The 23230-nt window shown below is 45.9% G+C and overlaps 1 protein-coding gene and 2 long non-coding RNA genes across 9 annotated transcripts in view; 2 read left to right on the forward strand and 1 right to left on the reverse strand.

Annotated features, from left to right (window-relative positions):
- Positions 1–15320, forward strand: part of SV2C (synaptic vesicle glycoprotein 2C) — a 219047-nt gene extending 203727 nt beyond the window's left edge. For both annotated transcript variants that reach the window (XM_070468565.1, XM_070468566.1), the window contains exon 13: positions 6853–15320. In XM_070468565.1, coding sequence (XP_070324666.1) covers positions 6853–7036 — 184 coding nt within the window. In that variant the 3' untranslated portion in view covers positions 7037–15320. The remainder of the gene's footprint in view (positions 1–6852) is intronic.
- A 3474-nt stretch (positions 15321–18794) lies between these two features.
- LOC139035545 (uncharacterized) lies at positions 18795–22612 on the forward strand. Of its 5 annotated transcripts, XR_011488110.1 has the most exons (4): positions 18798–19085; positions 19197–19362; positions 19741–19845; positions 20900–22612. It is a non-coding gene; the product is annotated as an uncharacterized lncRNA (long non-coding RNA). The 5 variants fall into 5 exon arrangements; XR_011488112.1 differs by lacking the exon at positions 19197–19362 and having other exon boundaries at positions 18795–19085; XR_011488113.1 differs by lacking the exon at positions 18798–19085 and having other exon boundaries at positions 19092–19362; positions 19728–19845.
- Positions 19556–22828, reverse strand: LOC110138925 (uncharacterized). Of its 2 annotated transcripts, XR_011488115.1 has the most exons (3): positions 22609–22828; positions 21433–21512; positions 19556–21209 (listed from the first exon to the last, which is right to left on the reverse strand). It is a non-coding gene; the product is annotated as an uncharacterized lncRNA (long non-coding RNA). The 2 variants fall into 2 exon arrangements; XR_011488114.1 differs by having other exon boundaries at positions 19556–21512.
- Positions 22829–23230: the final 402 nt, after the last annotated feature.

The following is a 23230-nucleotide window of genomic DNA, read 5'->3' on the forward strand; positions in this document are numbered from 1 at the left end:
ATGTTCACAATACCCAGGGATTGAACCCGGGTCTCCTGCATTATTGGCAGATGCTTTACCGTCTGAGTCATCAGGGAAGCCCTCATAATTGCCTACTGAAGCCTTAGTTATCATGATGGCTTTAAAATCTTCATCAGATAATGCTAACATCTCCATCATCTCAATGCTGACATCTCTTTATTGTAGCTTTCTATTTGAGATCTTCCTGGTTATTCAGATGACAAGTAGTATTCAATTGAAAGCAGTCATTTTCATATTATGTTCTGAGGCTTCTGATCTTATTTAAGTTTTGGTTGGCTTCCTCAGACACCTCTCTTGTAGGAGAAGTGATGCCACCCATTACTGCCTGGAAGTAGATGTCCAGGCTCCCATTCAACCTCCACTGACACCCAAGAAAGGGTGTCCTCATTCCTGCTGCACAGGGGTGGGAGTCCAGGCTCCCCTCATGATTATTGCTACTGTGGAGGGAAAGAAGAGACAAGCTCATAACTGGCCAGGAGGGGTGAAAATCCTAGCTTCCTACTTAGCCTCCCCCCCCCCCCCCACACCACCACAGTGGTGATGTTGAGGCCCCTCATTACAGGTCCATGAGGGTGGAAGTCTAGGTTCTCCACTCGACCTTTGTTGGTGTGGCTGGCAGTTGAGTTACAGTTTTTTTTCTGGTATTTGGTTGGAGAAGAGAAGTTATCATCTAAATATTTTCTGTCTTGCTAGGATGCCTCTATCCTGGCCCTTTGGGTAGAGAGAGCAGGCTTTGGTTCGGGTGTTACTTAAATCTGTACCTGTTGATATTTCTTTTTGCCAGCTTCTTAGGTTCCAAGTCTCAGATCTATAAAGCAAAAAGAAAATGCAGGAACTCACCATTACATTTAGCAGCTCTGCCATTTTTCTTTATCTTCTGGAGTCATCTTAGGTTTGTTTTATAACATTGAGAACTTTTAGCTATATTTAATAGGAAGAATAAGAAAAATATGTCTATCCATCTCAGTATGAACTTTAATATTGTTCATTTATTTATGCAATAACTTTTTTGGGAGTGTCTGTGTTACAACCCAGATGTATGACTGTCTGCTGTGGCTCTCAGCACCCGTAAACCTGGCCTGTGACCTCCCATTAGGTCTGGGTGGGGCCCTGGGGATCAGTTTCTAAGAAGCTTACCTGGTATTTGGGGGTGTACAGACGTGTCCATCAACTATGGCCTTAGATGAACTCCAGGTTGCCTCCCAGGGCTCACTTACATTGTCATTATTTACCCTGGCCCAGGGACTCACTTCCTAGCTGAGGTTTATCAGATAAATGATAAGACACAAAGGCTTCCATTATGAACTGTCTGTGAATATATTTGCACTTAAACAGGACCAAGCGATAGTCCAACCCTTGGTGGTTGTAGACTGGGAGGGAGATGGAGGCCCACTTTGGGCCCAGGGATTCCTTCAGGCTCACAGCTGCAGGGAAGCCCTCCGCTTGTTTGTAAGGAAGGCCCTGCTTGCGGTGATACAGGATGCCATCCTCTAAGTTAAGGAGGACACACACACACACCACACAGGTACACTTACAGCTTAGATGAGACAGATTTTCTCTTCCTTTGAAAACTAGAAAGCAGTTGAATTCGGTCTTTCCTGATTTCAGAATGTGAAACTTGGATTTTTTTCTTCCACAAAAGCAAGGTGATAGTCTGGCATCAATAAACAAACATGGACCAACTAATGGCCATTAAAATGGCCATTTGGGATTAGTAGATACAGGTGTGTTAGTCACTCAGTCGTGTCCAACTCTGTGCGACCCCACAGACTGTAGCCCACCAGGCTCCTCTGTCTGTGGAATTTTCCAGGCAAGAACACTGGAGTGGGGTGCCATTCCCTCCTTCAGGGGATCTTCCCAACCCAGGGATTGAACCAAGGTCTCCTGCATTGCAGGCAGATTCTTTTCTGTCTGAGCCACCAGGGGAGCCCAGTAGATATAGACTACTACATATAAAACAAACAACAAAGTCCTGCTGTATCACACAGGGAGTTATACTCAGTATCCTGTAGTAAACTATAATGGAAAAGAATATGTGTGTGTGTATGTATATACACGCATGCACATGTATATATATATAAATGAATAACTTGGCTGTTCACCAAAAATGAATACAACATTGTAAATTAACTTTACTTTAGTTTTTTTTTTTTCATGCCCATTACAGAAATATACTTCCAGTGTATTTTGAAGATATCAGAAAATTCCTTAGTTCATCTCATAAGCATCCTTTGCATCCTTGTGCCAGTCCTGAAAGAAGCTGTGATGAGTCAATGTAAAAGGCTCCACAGCCCCACCCTAGAGATGTAGCCAGGACTTAAATAAGGCTAAACCCCAAAGGGAGAGCCCTGAGGTTTAGGACGGGAGCAGGAAGGAGGCCAGTCCAGTGGGGAGAGCTTTCACGGTTGCTCAGAGTCCAGCTAATAGCTGGAAGGAAAGGAAATGATGCACGTTGGATGAGAAACTGACTGCCTCTGGTGAAATGAGCTGTGCAAAGCAGCATAAAATAAGACAGCAGGTGCAGGGAGAAGGCAAGAGAAGAGATTATGCAAAGCCTTTGGAGTGGCCTTCCCCGGGGACCATGATGTGCCTTGTCCTCAGTCTCTCCATGCCATCTCATGAACGTGTTCTCTTGGCTGTGTTGTACGGTGTGATATTTCCTACTGAACACATCCAAACGAAGAAGATCCTGTATGTGAAGGGGGCTTCCCAGGTGGCGCTAGCGGTAAAGAACCCACCTGCTGATGCAAGAGACACAAGAGACGTGGGTTCGATCCCTGGAGAAGGAAGTGGAAACCCACTCCAGTATACTTGCTTAGAGAATCCCATGGACAGAGGAGCCTGACAGGCTACAGTCCATAGGGTCACAAAGAGTCAGACATGACTGAAGTGACTTAGCACACACACATATATGTAAGGTGTTCATCGCAATCTCGTTTATGTTCCCCAAAATTTGGAAAGCTCTAATTATCCAGTGTTATGGTTACAGAAATAATGGTTCTGTGCTAAATCATTTCATTTTAAACAAAACACTAATAACCTGGGACAAGCAGCTTTATGAATGATTGGGGGAATGCAGAAAAGGAAAGCTGTAGAAATCCTGTGATTTGCAAAAATATGGATATGATTGGATACTAAAGGGAATTCAGAAACGAAAACCATTTGTTGGAGAGGTGGAGTGGATGTTTTTCTTTTGTAGGTTTCATTAGTACATAACAGTAAATTGAAACCAATTCAAAAGTGCAGATATTTCTGGAAGAATTGCAGTCATGTCCAACTCAGTTTTATTTGGCAAGCAAAGGAAAATACATCCTCAAGGCGTGAGGGCTGGCCTACCCAAAAGAGGCAAAGAGAAGAGAAGCCAGAGGCTCAATTTTGGCTCCTCTTTTTATATGTTTTTTTTCCCCCTGAGCCTGCCCTATGTAAACTGGGCTAGCCAGGAGGACTGTTTGCTTCACCTGAGGGTCTCACTCTGGTCCTCGGACCTTTCTTTGTTCTATTTTCGTGGGCTTTTTCCTTTCTTTGTCTTTTAGCCACCGGCATTTTGGACACCTTTTCCCTATTCTAAATACGTAACACCACCCTCCAAGGACTTGAGGACAAGGTGACTTGTGCTTGGGGTGTTTGTGGAAGTTCAAGGGTTCGTTTAAATAAGAACAGATGAACTAATAAAACGCTTTCTTACTTATACACAGATAGTCCCAAGGGAGAGCCACTTTGAGAATGATTTTTCTAATATAGCCGTGTCTGCTGTGTGTAGAAGATCACACCCTCCAGCTTCGAGTATTTGAAGAAATAACTTACCTGTTATTTCACACAGTCGTGTTTTCTGAGTGCCAACCCTAATTTAAGGAGGCTGTGTGCTTTGTAGCCACACCAGATTGTCATCTAAACAACTGCCTTTGCTTGATAAATGGACGCGGAGATTCTTAGGAGATAAGAATTTGACCATCTTATTTAGAGGCTTCAGATGCCAGATGCTCCTGACACGTCTCTTTCAGTGCTGCTCTGAGATCTCAGGAAGTCATCTATTCCCCTGTTAGAGTTTCAGTAATAAAAGGAGATAGCTGCCTGTATTTTATACCCTGTTCTGAGTTGTGCCAGAGTTTGATAGCTTGGCAAAATGTGGTTATTTTAGCCCCAATGCAAATTCTCCCTGGCTTACTCTGCCAGTTTTAGCATCAAGAGACTTCTTCATACAGAATGTTTCCCATCTGCTTATCAGCAACACACACGCCAGCCATTTTCCTCAGAACAATACAGCTTATCTCACTACCATAAGATGTATTGGGTAATTTATACTTCTAGAATCTAGAAACTAAAATGTAGTTTTAAAAAAAAAAAAAAAGTGAAAGAAGCTAATCTGAAAAGGCTGCATGCTATATAATTTGAATTATATGACATTCTGGAAAAGATAAAACTGTGGAGATAGTTAAAGGATCAGAGGTTACCCAGATTTCTGGGGCATTGAGACTGTTATTCTGCATGATGCTGTAATGGTGGATATATGTCATTGTGCATTTGTCAAAGCCCATAAAATATACAACACAGTGAACTCTAATGTGAACTATGGACTTTAATTCATAATAATATATTAATTTTGACTCATCAGTTGTAACAAGGGGCTTCCAAGGTGGCTCAGTGGTGAAGAATCTGCCTGCCAGTGCAGGACACACAGGAGACACAGGTTCGATCCCTGGTTTGGGAAGGTCCCCTGGAGGAGGGCATTGCAACGCAATCCAGTATTCTTGCCTAGAGAGTGGACAGAGGAGTCTGGTGGACATAGTCCATGGGGTCACGTGGAATCGGACACAACTGGCAACTGAGCATGCATGCACTCATGAATTATAAAAAGTTAACCACGCTGAGACGTTAACAATAGGGGTGCGAGGCGAGGGATGATATGGAAATTCTCTTTTTTTTTTCCGCTCAATTTTTGGAGCCCTAAAACTGCTCAAAAAAATCTTTTAATTAAAAAAAAAAAAAAAGGCAGTTTGGCCTCATGGCATCTCCATGGAGCTAGAAAAAGCCGAAGATGATGGTGTCATTCTACTGAAGTATTCTGTGGTACCCAACATGTAACCTCCAAGCAATTTCATTTGAAAATAGTTATCAGTACATTAAATCTCCTGTCTCTCTGGTGGTGGCTGCTATTGCTAGTCTCTTTCTTTAAAAACAAACCAAAAAGAAAAAGGAAGAATACACAACGACCTTACCCTCTTCTCGAGAAGTCCCTGTTTTCCTCCATCAGAGATTCTGTTACACCCCTTCCAAAATCCAGACAGTTGGCGACTTTGCCACACTGCAGGGGCCGCTTACTCAACGTTCTAGGTGTTTTGGCCAAAAAAGAAAGGTAGTGCCTGCTGCCCTCTGTAGGTCTGTTCTAACCAGCAAAGTGAATGGCCTGGTACCCTCAGCACAAGAGAAGTGCTCTTCGCTTTCCTGTGGTGTGGGAAAGGGGATGGCTGTATAATCCCCACAGTAAATATCTACACATTGTAGAAGGTATCCCTTGGAATAGCATAAGTCATGATAAGTAGTTGTCAAGTTGTCGTGACTAGCCAAAGGAAAACCTACACTTAACAAATTTACAAATCAACCAAAGAAAGATGTATACTAAGTACTGCATTTTACAGCATATAAAATACATTTCTCTCTAGAAGGGGAAAAATGTATCCAGCAGTTACCCTGAATTCACTGTGCCTTTATTACACGTGTGTACCCAGTGACAGGCCAAAAAACAGTGAGCTGGCATAAAGGCAGAGGAAATCCGTATTATCTCATGATGTCAGCAGTATCGGTACTCTCATGAACAAGATGAAATTTCTTGCCTAGAAGACCACAGTAAAATTATATTCGACACCCATAAAGAGAGTAAAAGTTTTCTTTTCTGAAGAATGTCTTAAAAAATGGGATGTGTCTTATTTATATACCACCTGCACATATTACATGTCAGCAGAGTTAAACAAGATTTTCTATGGGCCTTCAATCTGATTTTCCTCTGTCTTGGGTTTGATTATCCACCTAGAACTCTGATGAGGGTGCAAGAAATGTGTCACTAGCTCATTTGAGGCCACCACGCTCAGGGATCACTTTCTACGTGCTACCAAAAACATCTGGGATGAAGTCATAATGGTTTACCTCCATGGTACGAGAAAAATGAATGCAACCCAGTCATCCTGGATTTTCTCTGAAAGTTCCTATGCTCTATTAATTATTTAAAACATCATAAATGAACTAAACTAAGAGGAAGTAGGGAGTAGAAAGTAAAATTTAAAGATGTATATGGTCATACATTTTAATTAAGTTCTGGAACAGAGAAGAAACTTTTCTGACTCTCTAAATGACCTTTCTCTTTCTGTTCACTAATAAACTCATGGGTAGGATAAGAATCAGTCAAGGTGGTGAGAAAGTCAGCAGAGGGTTGAAGGACCAATACCAGCAGCTGGGGTTCTCTGCTTCCAGATGTGCTGACAGATACCTGATTACTTGCTCTAAGGACATACAGGGCTTCCCTGGTGGCTCAGTGGTGAAGAATCCACCTGCCAATGCTGGAGACGTGGGTTCCATCCCTGGGTCGGGAAGATCCCCTGGAGAAGGAAATGACAACCCACTCCAGTATTCTTGTCTGGGAAATCCCATGGACAGAGGAGCCTGGCTGGCTACAGTCCATGGGTCACAGAGAGTCAGACACAACTGAGCGACTAAACAAGGACATACAGAATAGTCTCCGTGAAGATCATTGAAAATTCTTGTAGGAGACATTTGTGTCTAAAGTTGGACTCTTAGAAGACACTTTCTCAGCCTTGTTCATGTCTCTGTCCTTTGCAGGGCCACAGGCTTTGGCTTCTTGAACGCACTGTGCAAAGCAGCGGCCGTCCTGGGAAACTTGATATTTGGCTCCCTGGTCAGCATCACCAAAGCTATCCCTATCCTGCTGGCCTCCACCGTGCTGGTGTGTGGAGGACTCGTGGGGCTGCGCCTGCCTGACACACGAACCCAGGTCCTGATGTAATGGGAAAACAGCCATCCATCCTGTATTTCCTTCTCCTGCCCTGGGCCACCGCCCCCTGCTGACTCAAGGCTCCAGAAAGGTGGTCAAATACCAGAACACTAACCCCTGCTGTGACGACAGTGTAGATGCATACTGTCTCATCCCTTCAGTGTGATTTTGCAGGGTTTGGGGTTTGTTTTTTTCTTTTCATGTATTATTGTCTTTCCTAACTGTGATGCTACTGCCTTCCAGAAATCAGAATTTTTTTAAGTGTCTTGTGAGTCGAGCCTTCCTGAGATCCTCCTCATTGAAGGTTCAGAAGCTAAGAAGAGGACTGGACTGCTGTCAGAAATAATCCTGCTCCTAATTCAGCATTCACAGGAAAGATAAATCGGCATATTAGTGCGTCTGTGCTGAGGGGGGAGATTCTTTTTTTTTTTTTTTTTTTTTTTTGCAGAGTGATATTTCCTGTTTACTTAGAAAAGGACACCCAGCAACTCTTGCTGTTACAGCAGGGCCTTTCAAAAGGGAAAAAAAAGCCCCTGCGGCACCAAACTGAACTGGGTGGGGCTCTTTCAGGCTTGACAATTAGGAGGACACTGCCGATGAAAAAATAGAGGCCCTGCAGTTGGCAACAAAGATCTGTGAGCTGCATGAGCAAGATTTCTGCCAGGAAGCCTGACGAAGTTCTGAGAAATACAGGCCGTTAGTAGTGCCTGTGATTGTGGCACGTGGTTCAGAATGTCAGACAATCAGAACTCAGATCTTCGGCCTGCCTTCACCCCCACCCTCTTCCTACCCCGGCTGCCATCCATCTTGCCAGATAACACAATCAATGGGAAAAAGCCACTTTCTAACTGGGTGATTCCGCCATTCACGCAAACTCTTTCAAACTCTTTCGAGATTGTCAGCCATCTAAGTTATTGTAAGTTGAAATGAGTTAGAAATTCACACCTAAAGCCATTTGTAAATGCCAAATGATACCTCGAGGGGACCAGGGTCTTGGGGCCAGTGTCCCTGGGGAAGTGACATAGGACTTTCTAACAGTGCCCCTGGCTGGAGCCAGTCAGTGTGTTCCTAGCAGCTGCCTCTGCATGAAATCGCAGCCCGCTGAGCTCCATGGAGCACTTGGGCAGACAAGGGTTGCATCTCCTGGGGGCTTTTGGCTGCTCACTTTACCTCTGGAATCCTCCTGGCCTGCAAGAGAGAGGTTAGCAGGACCTTCCCACAGGCTGTCAGCTATGTGACCTTCTCACCCCTTGGGGCCGCCCCTCCTGCATGCTGGTCCTTTTTGCTCATCTTCTTTGAAATCTGAAACCTCCAAGTTGACTTGCAGTGATGACCAGCAGCCAGGAATAAATCCCATATTAAAACAATATTCCTTTTTTAAACTCCCTATGTCTTGTTAGAGGGTTATCCTTGTTACTTATTATAGGCGTTTCCAACAGGTCATGGCCCTGGGCCTCCAGGAAGGGAGAGCCTTTGTTTCCAAGAGTCATTACACTCAAAGATGCCTTCACCCCACAGGCCACTCAGCCTCTGTCTCCCCTTCCTCCTGATCCTCCTAGAGCTCCAGACTGCAGAGTTTAGTCTGTGAAAAGCTGCTTTCATTAACATAAGCCATTAATCGACTCTCCCTTGAAGCAACTCAGGCCTATACAGGGCGGCAGCCTGGTGTGGGGGTGCTGACAGGAAGAGGGTAACTCCCTGTGGATGCAGGCTTCGGGCCAGAATATCAGGAAAACTCAAACCCCAAACTACAAAGGCGCAGGAAGAAGGCAAACCAGTAAAGACTGGACGGGATCTAATAGGACAATATCAACAAGTCTATTAGAACACTGTCAATGCAAAGAAACAGAACTCGCACCTCTGCCTTCTGGAATATTATTGGAAAACAAAGACGAGTCAGACAACCCATGAACATATCCTGGAGGTTCTTCATTATGTACTCATTTCCCCACCTACCCCCTGGCTTATCTTTTCCAAAGAGACATACTTGGGGATCTGAGCAGATTTTTTAGTTGAATGTTGCATGTGCAGTGATAACTGCACAAGTGACCAGTGTATCTCCCATTCAACCCATTCAAAAGAGAGATAGAAACGTGCATGGATGCTGCTATCTCTAGATCTTCTGCCACAGTCAACTTTGCTTACTGTACTGTTTTTACTTTTAGAAATGTCTCAGATGTCTGTGATCGTTCTAAACGCATCAAATATGTAGAGCACAGTTTACACAGAATTTTATCTGAACACTTGATGGATCAGAATAGGATTAACCAGCAGAACCACACTGGATGAGACCTGCCTGCATGCATCCCCTTTGGAATGACCTTTCTTGACCTTCTTGTCACTAAACCCAAACCTCCCAGGTGGCCCAAGAGGGATCTCTTCTAATCTCCTGGACGGTCTGTGGTCACAAACCTTCTTGGTCACCACCTTTCCTGCAGTTTTCCCCGCCTCCTTCACTTTGTTCCCCACACTGGCATTTTCTATGAGAGAGCTCAGGTTCTTCCCCAACTATGTGGTGTGGCCTGTCTGGCTTGTTCTGGGGTGAGCAGGATTAAGATAGAGCCATGCGATTAGACAGAAACTCTCAGTTCTATCCAGTGCAGCAGGCTCTTGGCACTCAGACGTGCAGCCAGCATCTCATTTCATCTGCAGCAGAAAGAAAATGAGAGTACATGCATAAATGAAAGCCTGGGAAACAGTCCCACTGGCTCCTAGATTTCTAACTCCTTTTCTATCTAAAATTTCCTCCCATGCTTTGAATCAATCCAGAATGTTCCTGAGTCCTGTTATTATCACTGGTCCTCTCAGCAGGAAATAAAGCCAGCTGCTCCACTCTGTAAGTCCTGAACCGCATTATACCCCCAGTAATAGGTTTTACCCTCCTCTCATTTAATCTCACTGCCTTGGAAGCCAAACCCAGCAGCCAGGGATTATCTTGCACCCTAAGGACTAACCCTGGGAGATAAGACAGATGGGTCCTAGCCCAAACTCTCCCACCAACCAACAGGGAGACACAGGGCTCCCCGAGGAGGATATAAGTCATTGAGCATCTCTGATTCTCAGTTGCCTCATCTGTGGAGCAAAGGATTGGGACTAATTTGCTGCTGGGACTAGTCCAAGACTCTAAAAGACCCTCACAAAAATAGGTTTATCTTACTGTCTACCTTCTGATGCTAAACTCAGCTTTACAAGCACCAAACACGTTGAATTTAGAAACTAAAAATGTAGAAAGCTTGCAAGAGCTCAGAAGTTGTTTGGGAAGGCCCTGTGGGACAGGTGAGAGGATGGTTCCCGTGCTGTTTCTGCCTCAGCTTCTTAGAATCCCAGGCATCATCTCCATGCACTGTTGGTTTGCTGGTTCCCAGTGCCTGCCTGGGAAAGGGCCCCGCCCTGCGGGACACAGATGTTAGAAGCCTCACTCGTCGGTCCTACGAGAAAGGATGCCCCCAGAGCTTTCCTGGCTCTGCTCCATTGCATTGATGAAACATGGTCTTATGCAGACCTCTGCCTTCAGAAGCAGTTTTAACGTGATTTTACCTGAGTTGTCAGATGCACCTTCATTTACAAATCTCCCTGAGTCTAAGTTCAGGTTTGCACTAAATTAATGTCACTGCTCTTCTGGATGTCATGGGATATCAAGGGAGAGGTGGGAAAAGACACTAGTGACAGGAAGGAGAGCCCGAGACGCTGATAAGGTTCTAATGGAGAGGTTAGGGCAGAATCAAGATCTCCTAAGCCCTGGGGCCGTTTCTAAAGCACTCCATGGAAATAGCTTCTGATTCCCTCTGCCAATCAAAACAGAATATGATATCCTCCAGTTTTTTTCTGTCTCATATCCAAATAGCCTTTACCTATTTCTTCAGTAAAACCCCTCACTTGTTCATGCATTCAAGGTTCTCAAGCCAGAAATGTCTGGATTTGGCCTTCCCCTGGTGTCGTGGAAAGGCAATCAGTTGATTGTTAAGGGCATGTTGCCTGGATATTTGGATTTCTATTAACTCCCATATCACTCTGTACTTAGTCCAGGTACCAAACCTACAGAAATACCAGTCAACTTGCTGGTTGAAATATACACAGCCGGGCACTCTGAAATGGACTGTACGTTTCTTATAGTTTTTGTTTCTGCAAGCAAGCGTGTTTTGAGTAAAGCTTCTCTCACAACCTGTAATGTAGACAGAGTTGTTAGTATCTTCTTGGTTTGCTGTGTATCCCTTCATTGTTTCAGGCGTGGAGTGACGGTTCTCCACATGATGTTCTTTTGCTCTGAATACTGACCGCTCTTCCTACCCACGGTGTCTTACCGACCAGACACAGCCGTTTCCAGGGCTGACTTCCATCTCTCTCCAACAAGACCTCCTCGATCTGGTTTAGGAATCCCAGGACTTGAGTGGCAAGGATACAGTTCATGGGCCTAGTTTCAGGTTATTAGCACTGGATGGAGGAAGGGGCTGGGCAGAGCATTCACAATCACTTGTCATCTCATGTCATCTCATCAATAAATATTTATTAACTTGCATGTGCTATTGAATAGGTTGAGGCGCTGTGTTGTATGCAGGTAGTTAACCCTTTGCAGGACTTAACTAAGGACAGGGAAACAGGGAGAATGAAAGAGAAAACATCTATAATGGTGGGGGAGATCTTATATTGGTTTCCATGACCCGTTGATACCCCCTCCCCATAAACACAAAGTGTAATTTTTCCCAATTTAAAAGAAGTAATAGCCTACTGTGGGCAGTGCAGAAACTTTGCAGAAACTACTCAGAAATTGGGACTATATTTGACAATTGCTTGGCCTTTGTTGGAGGGACTACTGACTCGTACCTACTTGGAAAATGAGGGAAGTGGAGCCATACATGTGCTGTCTCTTTAAATATCCTGGCAAGAAGCTGTGCTAAGGTGTTAAAGGAGAAGAATCAGCAGCAAAGATATCCCCGTCTGTATAGAGGTGTTCATCTGTGAAGTTCTAGTCTCTTCTGGGGCATCCTTTTTCATGCTAAACTCCTAGCGGGGCTGGGGAGTCTGTTGAGAGCAGCACTGAGTCAGCAGATCCCCCAGCTGCTGCCATGTGCCAGCCTCGGCTTCCCAGGGTGTTTCCTTCCTGATGTTGGAGACTTGTGATGAAGTCAGCTGTCTGCAGATCCCCTAGAGCAGCTTTCCTCCTCTTTACTTTCAGCAGATAAGCCACACAGAAAACAAGTTCTGACAGTCGGTGGTGGGCGATGTTCAGACTTCAGTTTAAGGCCAGCACATGGTGTTGCAAAGTGTCTGGAAGTTGCAAATGGCCTTTAGGGGCTGGGGCCCAAGGTGCAAGCCGAGAAGGGTGGTTGTCAGCGACCTGCCTCCTTCCCCACCAGTCTCCACTTCCTTTTGTCCCACTAGCTTTCTCCTCCTTACCTCCTCCAGGCAGGACGCACTCACCTCCTCTCTCCCTTCTCTTCTCCACCTGCCCTTGCCTCGTCTTGACTCTCGCGGCATAGAAATCGAGGCCAAGCTTGACCAGGGCCCTTAGGACTGAGGAATGTGAGGCTGTGCTGGCTGGAGGGCCCCTGGGAACGGGGAGAGGGGCAGTGGGCGTCAGCGGTGTGAGCTCCTGACCACTGGCTTTGACACAGTCCCCCATGCTGGGCAAGATCTCCAGCAGCTTCCCAGCTCCTACACCTGATGGGCTGGGCGCCACTGGCGTGAGATCTGAGCGAGGTCATCTCTGAGGCAGAGGGCTTAGAGCTCAAAGCTTGACTCCTGAAAGCAAGAAGGCTTGCAGTGAGGTGCATGGAATTCATAGACCTCGAGGAGGTGACACACCTCATACTTGGTGCCGAAGGCTGGGTGCCTTCCACTCAGGCGGGGGTCGGGTGGTATTTATTTATTTATTGACATACCTTGAGACATGTGGGATCTTAGTTCAGCAACCAGGGAGCAAAACCATGCCCCCTGCATTGCAAGCGCTGAGTCTTAGCCACTGGACTGCCAGGGAAGTCCTGAATGTAAGTGCTGAAGTTGCAGACGGTGCCTGCGCTCTGCCTACCCTACCATGACTGTGCTGGCTTCATGCCAAGTGTCCAGCCCTGGACGGAGGGGAAAGCAGACCCTAGCCCTCTGTTCAGACTCTCACAAGGTTTCACAGCGGCTAGCGGCCCACCCTGGAAGCTCGGGTGCAGAGTCCTAAGCAGATTTCAGGTGCCTGGAGAGTGACTGACAGAGCCAGTCATGGGGGCCAAGTCATCAAAAGCCAGGGAGGGGCTGGAGCAGGTGCAGACCAGTTTCTCAGAGCCGACCATTTCAGGAATTTTGTGAGCCAGTTGAGAAACAGTCATTTTTTTAAAAAAAATTTTAATTAGAGGATAATTACTTAACAATATTGTGATGGTTGCTGCCATATATCAATGTGATCAGCCATAGGTATACACATGTCCCCTCCCTCCCCACCCCACCCCTCTAGGCTGTCAGAGCACCAGCTTTGGGTTCCTGCGTCATACATCAAACTCCCACTGGCTATCTATTTTATATATGGTAATGTATATGTTTCAGTGCTATTCTCTCAAATCATCCCACCTTCTCCTTCCCCTACTGTGTTCAAAAGTCTGTTTTCTATGTCTGAGAGACAGCCATTATTTAACATTAACACCCATGGCTAATTCATATCAATGTATAACAAAAACTACTGTAATGATGTAAAGTAATTAGCCTCCAACTAATAAAAATTAAAAAAAAAAAAAAAAAAAAAACATTAACACATGTGAAGTTACAATCATTATATTTTAAAGCAAAGGTAAAAAATATTCAGAACTCATCACTTCCTAATTATCTTCTTCCATTTTAGTATTATCTATGCCCTTGACATAATCAACGGCTACTGTGTCTGTGTGATAGAAATACCATGTGATGCTGGGTTCCTTAACATCTCTTCCCAACTGCAGGTCCCGTGATTTCACCTTTGTAACTTGAAATCGGCTATGGTGGGAGTACTTACACCACAAATATTGATATATGCTACAAATCAGACTCCTCCCACCAGACAGCAGTCTGCATACCACTGTCTAAAGCCCTGACCAGTACGTGGCCACCCACTGCATTGACCTGGACCACGCCAAATCGAGTCATGGGTTTGCAGGTCAGCATTGCCCATCAGCCCTAGAGAAGGAAAAACAGCAAGTTCAACCTCACATCAGTATGCAAAGGGTTACTTTCTGCATTTGTGTTGATTCAGAATAACACCCGCATTGCAGAGAATCCACCACTTCTTTAAGTATTGTTCCTTCCAGGGCAGTGTACAGTAAACTGGCTATGCTGTGCAAACAGAAATAAATTTGTTTGAAGTTACAAAGTGTCTCCCCTCTCACATCCAAGTAGGTGTTGAAGACAGACAACTCCCTCCTTGCCTTTGACATTCAGTAGGCCTGACTAGATAGAACTGGACAGCTTGGCTTAATCTCATTTCCTCTGCTATTGTTATACATTTATTGTACTGAATCTATGTCCTAAATCAAAAGAAAAAAGAAATGTTCCTTCCTGATATGTGTTTCATACTATCCAAAATGTGGTTATGTATCCTTGTCTTGATCCAGGAACACACTGAACAGACCATACATCCTTCATTAATGTCAACATCCTATAAATAAAGCCCTAGAAGGGTTTTTTCTTCCAGGTGGATCTCCATTTCAGACATGTTAAACCCAACAATTCACTGTCCTTTGCAATGAGATCTTGGCAGGGGTCCTCTTCTTGGTTTTGGCGTTGGGCGCGTTGTTATGTCTTGTTTCTCGTCTCTTTTTATGCTCTGTAAGCCTTCCTGCTATAAATGTCCCCTTTACCCCCAAGTGTACTGTATATATATGTGCTGCATGTGTGAACCCCGATAAATTCTGTTTCAGGTTTTTGGAGTTTTCCTCTTAAGTACAGCTGGTCCTGTTGTGAACTCATCTTTCTGGTATGCTCCTCTGTGTCTGATTCCCGTATTGCCAAAATGTCTGACCAAGTGTGTTTTAACAAATGCCCGAGACAGCCGTGTGTAACCTTGTGTGAGTGAGGGCATGCTCCATTGGGGTGACTTGTGTGCAGCGTAAATCTATCAGCTGTGGACGTGTGTATACATTAATGTGCCAGACAACTAGCATTCATGTAACAGCTGCAAAGATATTTAATGGACATCCGATTAATAAAAGAGCATTTTTTGCTCCATTATATTCAAATAAAGATTTCCGTGTGACTGACTTCCCCTTGCAAGCATGTACTGACCCTTAAAAAAATAAGTACTTTTTAAAATGTCTTGAGCATAAAGAAAAACTGTTTCCTTTGATTCAGACTTATTTGAATTGTTTCCATGGGTTGGTATCATGGGTACTGATGTGTTGTTTGATTTCACAGGAATACATTCTAATTGTTAGCCAGGACCAGTGGGGAAAAAGTATTTGTGGGTGGCAGAGCAGATGTGGTGTTCATCTGCCCCAGAGCAGGAATGGCAAACTGATTTTCTCTAGCACGTTAACACCAATGGATTGGTAGTATCTGCTTGGAATATTAGTTTGAGAAGCATAATGAGAAAAAATGCTATATTCTATAGCATTGGCATTGGAGGCTAAAAGACAAACTGCCAGCTATGGATTGGTAATCCCCAAAGAATACTTTTCACTGCATTTAATGGAAGACCCAGATTCAAATATCTTTACTGATGAAGGGAAGTGTTATTTCATGTAACAGAGGAGAGAAGACCATCCCAAGGTTGGGTGTGATGTGGCTTGGCCACATCACTGAGACCCAAGTTCTTTACATCTTTTAGGTCAGCCATGCTCAGCATTGGAGAAGGAAATGGCAACCCGCTCTAGTATTTGTGCTTGGAGAAGCCCTTGAACAGACTAGTCTGTTAGGCCACAGTCCATAGGGTCATAAAGAGTCCGACAGAACTGAAGCAACTTAGCATACTCAGCATACTGGCATTTGTCCCCTTGAGGTGGTTCCAGCAATTTTTTTTTTAATTCTTTTTAAAGTTATTCTTTTTTAATTTTTTTTCCTTTCTTCTTTTTTTAATTTGGCTGTGCCAGGTTTTAGTTGCAGCACATGGAATCTTCATTGCTGAATGCAGACTCTTAGTTGTGGCATGTGGGATCTAGTTCCCCAGCCAGGGATCGAACCCAGGTCCCTGCTATTGAGATCATGAAGTCTTGACTACTGCACCACCAGCGAAGTCCCAGTTCCAGCAATTCTAAACATCACATTCTTACACAAAAATCAAAGGCAGAAGAGGGACCATCTCCTCTCTATGACCCTTTCTGAGACCACGGAGACCATTGTCAGATCCCTCCAGCAGACTTCCCCCTCTATCTCATTGTCTGAGTTTGCATCATTTGCCTACTCCTAAACTAATCACTAACAAGGGGAGTATAATTACCATAACTGGCTTACTAATCAAAATTTCCCTCTCCCAAGAGAGTTTGGCATGTGTGCTAAGTCACTTCAGCCATGTCTGACTCTTTGTGACCCGATGGACTGTAGCTCACCAGCCTCCTCTGTCCATGGAATTTTTCAGGCATGAATACTGGAGTGGGTTGCCATGCCCTCCTCCAGGGCATCCTCCCAACCCAGGGATCCAATGGGTGTCTCTTATGTTTCCTGTACTGGCGGGGGTGTTCCTACCACTAGCGCCCCCTGGGACATGGAGAGCTTGGCAGGAGCTCACGCCCCCCTGCAGTACGTGGCTTCCGACTGTCTGACCAAACCTGGGGCTCAGGAAGCAAGGAAGAAAGAAGATAACTGTTGAGTGCAAGCAGCAAGCCTGTGAGCTCTGGAACTGTGCTGTCCAACACTGCCGCCACATATAAACATGTATACTTAAAATGGCAAAAATTAAAAGTTTCTCAGTTCCACTGAGTCACATGTCAGGAGCTCAGTGACCACAGGACTAGTGGCTGCTGTGTTGGACAGCGGAATCCGGACATGTCATCAGGGTCATGCACCCACTCACCTCTGCAGGCTGGTCCTTCTCCTGGGCGCTGTGCCCTTCCCCCAGGTTCTCTCCCTGAGGCTGGGCTCTCTTTTGCTGCAGCAACTGTGTTCCCCCTTCTCCTCCCCCAGCAGACTGGAAATCTCCAGCCCATCACCCCCCACAGGTCTTCATCCCTTCTCCAGACCCCAGCCCACCAGATCTGGAAGCTAGTCAGTATTGAAGAAAAGTTGCCCTCTGCTCCTCTTTCCTTCCTGTTTCGTGATGAGGTTCTTATAGGAGGGGGAAGAGAAGACTCCAGAGGCTAAACACTTCTACTGCTATCAGGGATGATGACTAGCTCAGGAACCCACCAGAGGATGCTAGGGTGCAGATGAGCTTGACAAGGAGCATCTTGTATCCACAGAGCTGGCCTGGACCATGGCTGCAAAGTCCTATACATGAAATCCTAGCAGGCAGCGTGTTAAAACAAGGCGACATGTGTCCTGAAGGAGTATCCTTTCCTGCTTACTGAAGTCCATTGCAGTGAAGTCACCATCATTATCTGTATCAGTTTGCTAGAGTTGCCTCAACAAAACACCACAGGTTGGCTCAGGCTCACACAACACGAATTTATTTTCTCCCAATTTTAAGGCTGGAAGTCTAAGATTAAGGTGTGGACAGGGTTGGTTTCTTCTGAGGCCTCCTCCTTGGTTTTAGATGGCTGTGTTTCTGTGTGGTCCCATAATCTTCTCTTGCATCTTAATCTCCTCCTCTAATAAGGGCATGTTGGATTAGGACTCACCCTAATAACTCATTTTAACTGAGACCCTCGTTCAATTCCTGGGTCAGGAAGATCCACTGGAGAAGGGATGGGCTACCCACTCCAGCATTCTTGGGCTTCCATTGTGGCTCAGTTGGTAAAGAATCAGCCTGCAATGCAGAAGACCTGGGTTCGATCCCTGGGTTGGGAAGATACCCTGGAGAAGGGAAAGGCTACCCACTCCAGTATTCTGGCCTGGAGAATTCCATGGAATAGTCCATGGAGTCACAAAGAGTCGGATACGACTGAGCGACCTTCACACCTCTTTAAAGACCCTATCTCCTAAGGCAGTTGCATTTTGAGGAAACAGGGCTTAGGATTTCAACATGAATTTCAGGGGGACACAATTCAGCCCATAACATTATTCCTGGTGCTGCTTATTTTAGTGTGTGTGTATCGTGTGTAGAACTGTATTGTGTGTCTACACGGGTACAGAATATGACTGAATGCACCGATGGTCACAGGGGAGGGTAGCACAGGCTCTGTGGGTGTGTTCACTCTTTCGTGTGCCGTTCCTTCAGAGTGGGGAACATAAAGACAGAAGTTGAGGAATAACCCTCGATTCTGGAACTCTTAGGCCAGAGACATCCAGCTCTGAGGGCCACCCCAGGGCAGGCCGTGTCACACTGCTCTTAGACCCCTGACCGCCATCTGCAGCGTCTCTGCTCATTAGAATTCCAAATGCGATCTTTTTGTCTCTGTACGATTCTCTCTGATCCTGGAGTCCATGGGCTCGTCGCTCCTGCCCGGCACAGCAGCCTCGAGCAAAGCCCCGCTCTGTGGGGCCGTTCCCCCTGAACCCTCCTCCGGCCTGTGCCCTGGTTGGCTGCCAGGGAGGCGAGAAGGAGGAGCTGGGGTAGCCCCGGCGGCCTGCTATCCCCGCGGTCCCTTTGTTCAGTGGGGAGAAGAGATGCAGCTCCATCGCCTGTAATCTGCAGTCCGGCCACCAGGTGGAGAAGTGAGCGTCGTGAAGCCGAGGTTCCCGCAGCGGCGGCCGCTCCGGCCCTGCCGCGCTCCCAGCGAGTGGATGGACGGGCGTGCCCCGGGCCCGTGGGGCACGCAGCGCGCTCCAGCCCCCACCTCGGGGCGCCAGCTGCCACCTGCCTTCAGCGCCACTTCGGCGTGCAGGGCCTGAGGGCCCGCGGGGCGGCGGAACCGGCGGGGTGTGCCTCTCACTCACACTGCCCCCTGGTCCCCGCGCTCCTCAGTGGGCACCAAAGCGCCCTTTGGATCAGGGCGTCCAAGAACACCTCATCTGGAAATTCAGTTTCGGATGGGGCTGTGTGGAAAGCTGCTGCCCGTTGCAAAAGGCTAAGTGACTTGTAAGTTGCCCCCAGCCCTCTTGTGTGTTTGGCAAACATTGGGCGGATCCCGCTGCAGGCCGGTGGCGCCTCCTCTCAGGCGCTTGACTGTGCTGTTTACCCCCGCTTCAGCCTCCTGCCTGCCCTTGAGGATACCTGCAGCCTCCCGCCTACATTACAGGATGCCTGCAGCACTTTCTAAAGTGCTGGGAGCTCAGGCTTTTCCAGAACTCAGATTCCCACCCTCCCGTTTCTCCGTCCACACTTAGGACTTGGGGACCTTCCAATGCTAAGCAGGGTGAGTTTGGGCAGGGTCAGTTCCTGGGTTCTGGCAGGTGGAAACGGGGGGGAGGGGGGGTCCTCTTAAGAAAAATGATACCAAATTTCAAACAAAAAATTAGCTACAAAAGTAACTATTTAGAATGAGAAAAGAAACGCCCACAACTTTTAAATTTTGAAAAAACTGACAAATATCACAAACCATAACAAAATCCAGAAAAATAATATAATCGTTTGTATTAAATCACTGCCTGACACACCTGTCTCATTTTTGCCCATAGGTTTTGGCTGCGTACTCTTGGATTGCCTTTTTATATGACAGCAGTTTTGCAATATCATTATAAAAGGAATAGAAAGATAAAAAGTAGCTTTGATTACTAATAGTCTTTCTTGAAAGGTTCCTGTTGCTTCTCCACTTCCACATACTTCCTGTGCCGAAGACACAGGCCACATTCATCATCGCAATCCAATCTCTGCCGGTGTGTTTGTGCCACAAGGCCAGGTGAGTGGACTCAGGGGCACTGACTGGAAGCCAGTCGTTCATCGGAACAGCTAGGGAGGACCTAACAGCCACAGGAGTGATTTCCAGACACGTCAGAACAACCCATAACCAGTGCCTGAATGGGCAAAGAATCTGAAAAAGAATCAGTCAGTTCAGTTCAGACGCTAGGTCGTGTCCGACTCTCTGCGACCCCATGGACTGCAGCACGCCAGGCCTCCCTGTCCATCAGCTCGATTACAATAAAAGAAAAAAACGAATAACCCACCAAGCCCTGAGTACATCCCAACTCCAGTTCCTCTCAGTAAACCAAACCAGGACAAGTTTGAGGAAGGGAAGACAAAGTGGAAGGAAATGGTAACTAGGGAAATGATCTATCAGTTTTGCAATTTATTTTTTTGTCGGGCAAAATTTTAAAAAACATATGCACACATGAACACATTGCTAGGACTTTTCAGTGCCTTGGAAGGGACCCACGAAGGTGGGAGTTCTCAAGCTAGGGCTTCATTAGCTTGTGGTAAGTTGTGCTAAACACTCCTGTGAGTTCTGACATCACACAGGTGTGGGTTTGAATCCTGACTCTGCCACTTAGCAGCTCTGAGGGCACCGTGGAGGTTAGTCTTTCTGAGTGTTTATGCCACAGCTGTACACTCGAAGTAATGATCATTTGTATTTCACAGAGGGTTGTATGGATTGAGAAGATGCGTGTAAAAAGTTTACATTTATATACATTTTTGCTGAGGCAAAGTGCCTGGCACCTAAGTGCTCCATAAACGGTACCACAGTGATCAGCATGACTGGCTCAAATCTGCAGCTGGAGGCCGGCCTGCAGTTCCCTTGGCAGGAGGCTGCTGAGAGGCAGTGGCCCTGGGGGGCAGATGCCCTGGCATGCTCAGATGGGGGGGAGCCCTGGCATTGCTCCTGATTCCCACACTTCTCACAGGACCAGGCAGCCCCTACCTTCTATTGTCATCAGCCTGCATGGCAGCGACCCTGGCCGCAACTCCAAGTGGCTCACCACGGCCCCCAAACCCAGTTCTGCTCCCACTTCCCACAGATGCCAGCTGCGCCCGGCCCTGCCTGAACGCCCAGATGCCCCAGGGCTTCTGGCCCCCGGGAAGGGAAGGCGGCAGAAGCGGTGGAGCATGTGCCAGGATGCTGGGACTGTACGGACTCCCGCAGCCCTGGGTACCCGGAGCAGGGCTCGGTCCTGGCACTACCCACAGGAGCTGCCTCTTCACCTCTTCGCCAGGGCTCTGCCGCTCATCCTGCCAGAGCAGAGATGCTCCAGACTCGGAATGGCTGTCACGTCTCTCCCAGGTGTAGCCGCGGTGAATCGCACCCAGAGGAATCTTGCTTCCCTGGAACTGAGAAAAAAGACCAACACGCAACTGCAGACCACGCTCACAAAATGGTGCTGGAGGAATGAATAATTTACAGGAGGGCACCGAGGGAAGCCGATGGCAACCCAGGTCCAGAGCCCAACACTGTGCCAGCCCCACAGGGAGTGTTTCCGAGAGAAAAAGGAAGAGATGCACCACCAAGAATTAGGAGCTTGGTCTCTAGACTCCATCAGACCCGAGTTCAAACCTCAGCTCCTCCACTAGTAAGCTTTGTGGTCCACGGCAAGTTCATTAAACTCTCCAGGCCTCAGTTCCTCAATTCCTGATCTGTAACGCAGGGATGTTTGAAAAGATTAAAGAATATAATGCAAGATAATGCATGTGCCAAATACACTCTACTAATTCCATCAGTTGTTGAACACAAGTTACTAGTTTTAATATTATCTGACTTCTCCACCTTTCCATTTTAGGTTGGTTGTTTTTGAGAATCAAAGAAATCTTTGTCTATACTAAAATCATGAAGACTTTTTCCTTACCTAGATTCTCTACTGTTTTTCATCTCCCATTTAGATCTATATTCTGCTGGACTTCATTTTTGTGTATATTAACTTTTCATTGGAAGATCAAAATAGACCACTGAAGGAGTGAAAGGGCAAGCCATAGAGAAGATATTGGCAATTTGAATAATCAGCTAAGGACTTTTATCAAGAATAGATGTAGAACTCCTACAAGTCAGTTCAAAAGAATTAACTCAACCACTAATTGTCACAATGATTATTCCCCCTCCCAATCTTCTCTCTTCATCCTCCTGCATGCCTTACCTATTTTTCTGACTTTCCCCTTTTTTCCAGCATGTTTATGATCTAAACTGGATTTCACCTGTTTCCTAAACAAGTATGACTTTAAATGGCAAAGTCACTAAAGACAATTCAGAAAAGGCAACTTGCTTTTAATTGGTTACAGAGAAAATTAATCTCTGTGGGAGAGGGGCATTCTCTTTTCTAAGACTTCTTTAAAATATAATGGCTACCATTGGTGGAGCTCCACCTATGGTAGCTGGGGCTTTATATACATTATTTTTATTAATTTTTTTTCCTGGTAGCTCACTTTTATTGAAATCTTACATAATTTAAGCCTTATAAAAAGCCAACATAGTTGAAAATTGGATTCTCCCTCTAAAACCCTCTCTCTAAAGGTTAAAAGCAGAGATGCTGGGGTCAGATTTTCTGTATCTACTTCCTGGCTCCATCATGTCTAGCTGAATAACCCCAGACAAGTTACTTAACTGCTCTGTGCCTCAGTGGTTTCATCAGTAAAATAATAATAAGATAGTAACTACCTCCTAGGACTGTGAGTTCATGTAAAGTGCTTAACACAATTCCAGACACATACTAAGCTTTCAATAAATGTAAGTAGTGATTACCAAAGATATGCTTATTTTGGTATCGACCATCTGGTGATGTCCATGTGTAGAGTCGTCTCTTGTGTTGTTGAAAAAGGATGTTTGCTATGACCAGTGTGTTCTCTTGGCAAAACTCTGTTTGCCTTTGCCCTGCTTCATTTTGTACTCCAAGGCCAAACTTGCCTGTTACTCCAGGTATCTCTTGACTTCCTACTTTTGCGTTCCAGTCCCCTATGATGAAAGGACATCATTTTTTGGTGGTAGTTCTAGAAGGTCTTGTAGGTCATCATAGAACCATTCAACTTCAGCTTCTTTGGCCTTAGTGGTTGGGGCATAGACTTGGATCACTGTGATATTGAATGGTTTGTGTTGGAAATGAACAGAGATCATTCTGTCATTTTTGAGACTGCATCCAAGTATTGCATTTCAGACGCTCTAATTGACTATAAGGGCTACTCCATTTCTTCTAAGAGATTCTTGCCCACAGTGGGCAGTAGATATAATGGTCATCTGAATTAAATTCGCCCATTCCTGTCCATTTTAGTTCACTGATTCCTAAAATGTCAATGTTCATTATTGCCAGACAGTCTATTCAGTCAGCAAAAACAAGACTAGGTGCTAACTGTGGCTCAGACCATGAACT

The sequence above is a fragment of the Odocoileus virginianus genome, chromosome 6 (assembly GCF_023699985.2).
Source record: "Odocoileus virginianus isolate 20LAN1187 ecotype Illinois chromosome 6, Ovbor_1.2, whole genome shotgun sequence".
NCBI classification, from domain to species: domain Eukaryota; kingdom Metazoa; phylum Chordata; class Mammalia; order Artiodactyla; family Cervidae; genus Odocoileus; species Odocoileus virginianus.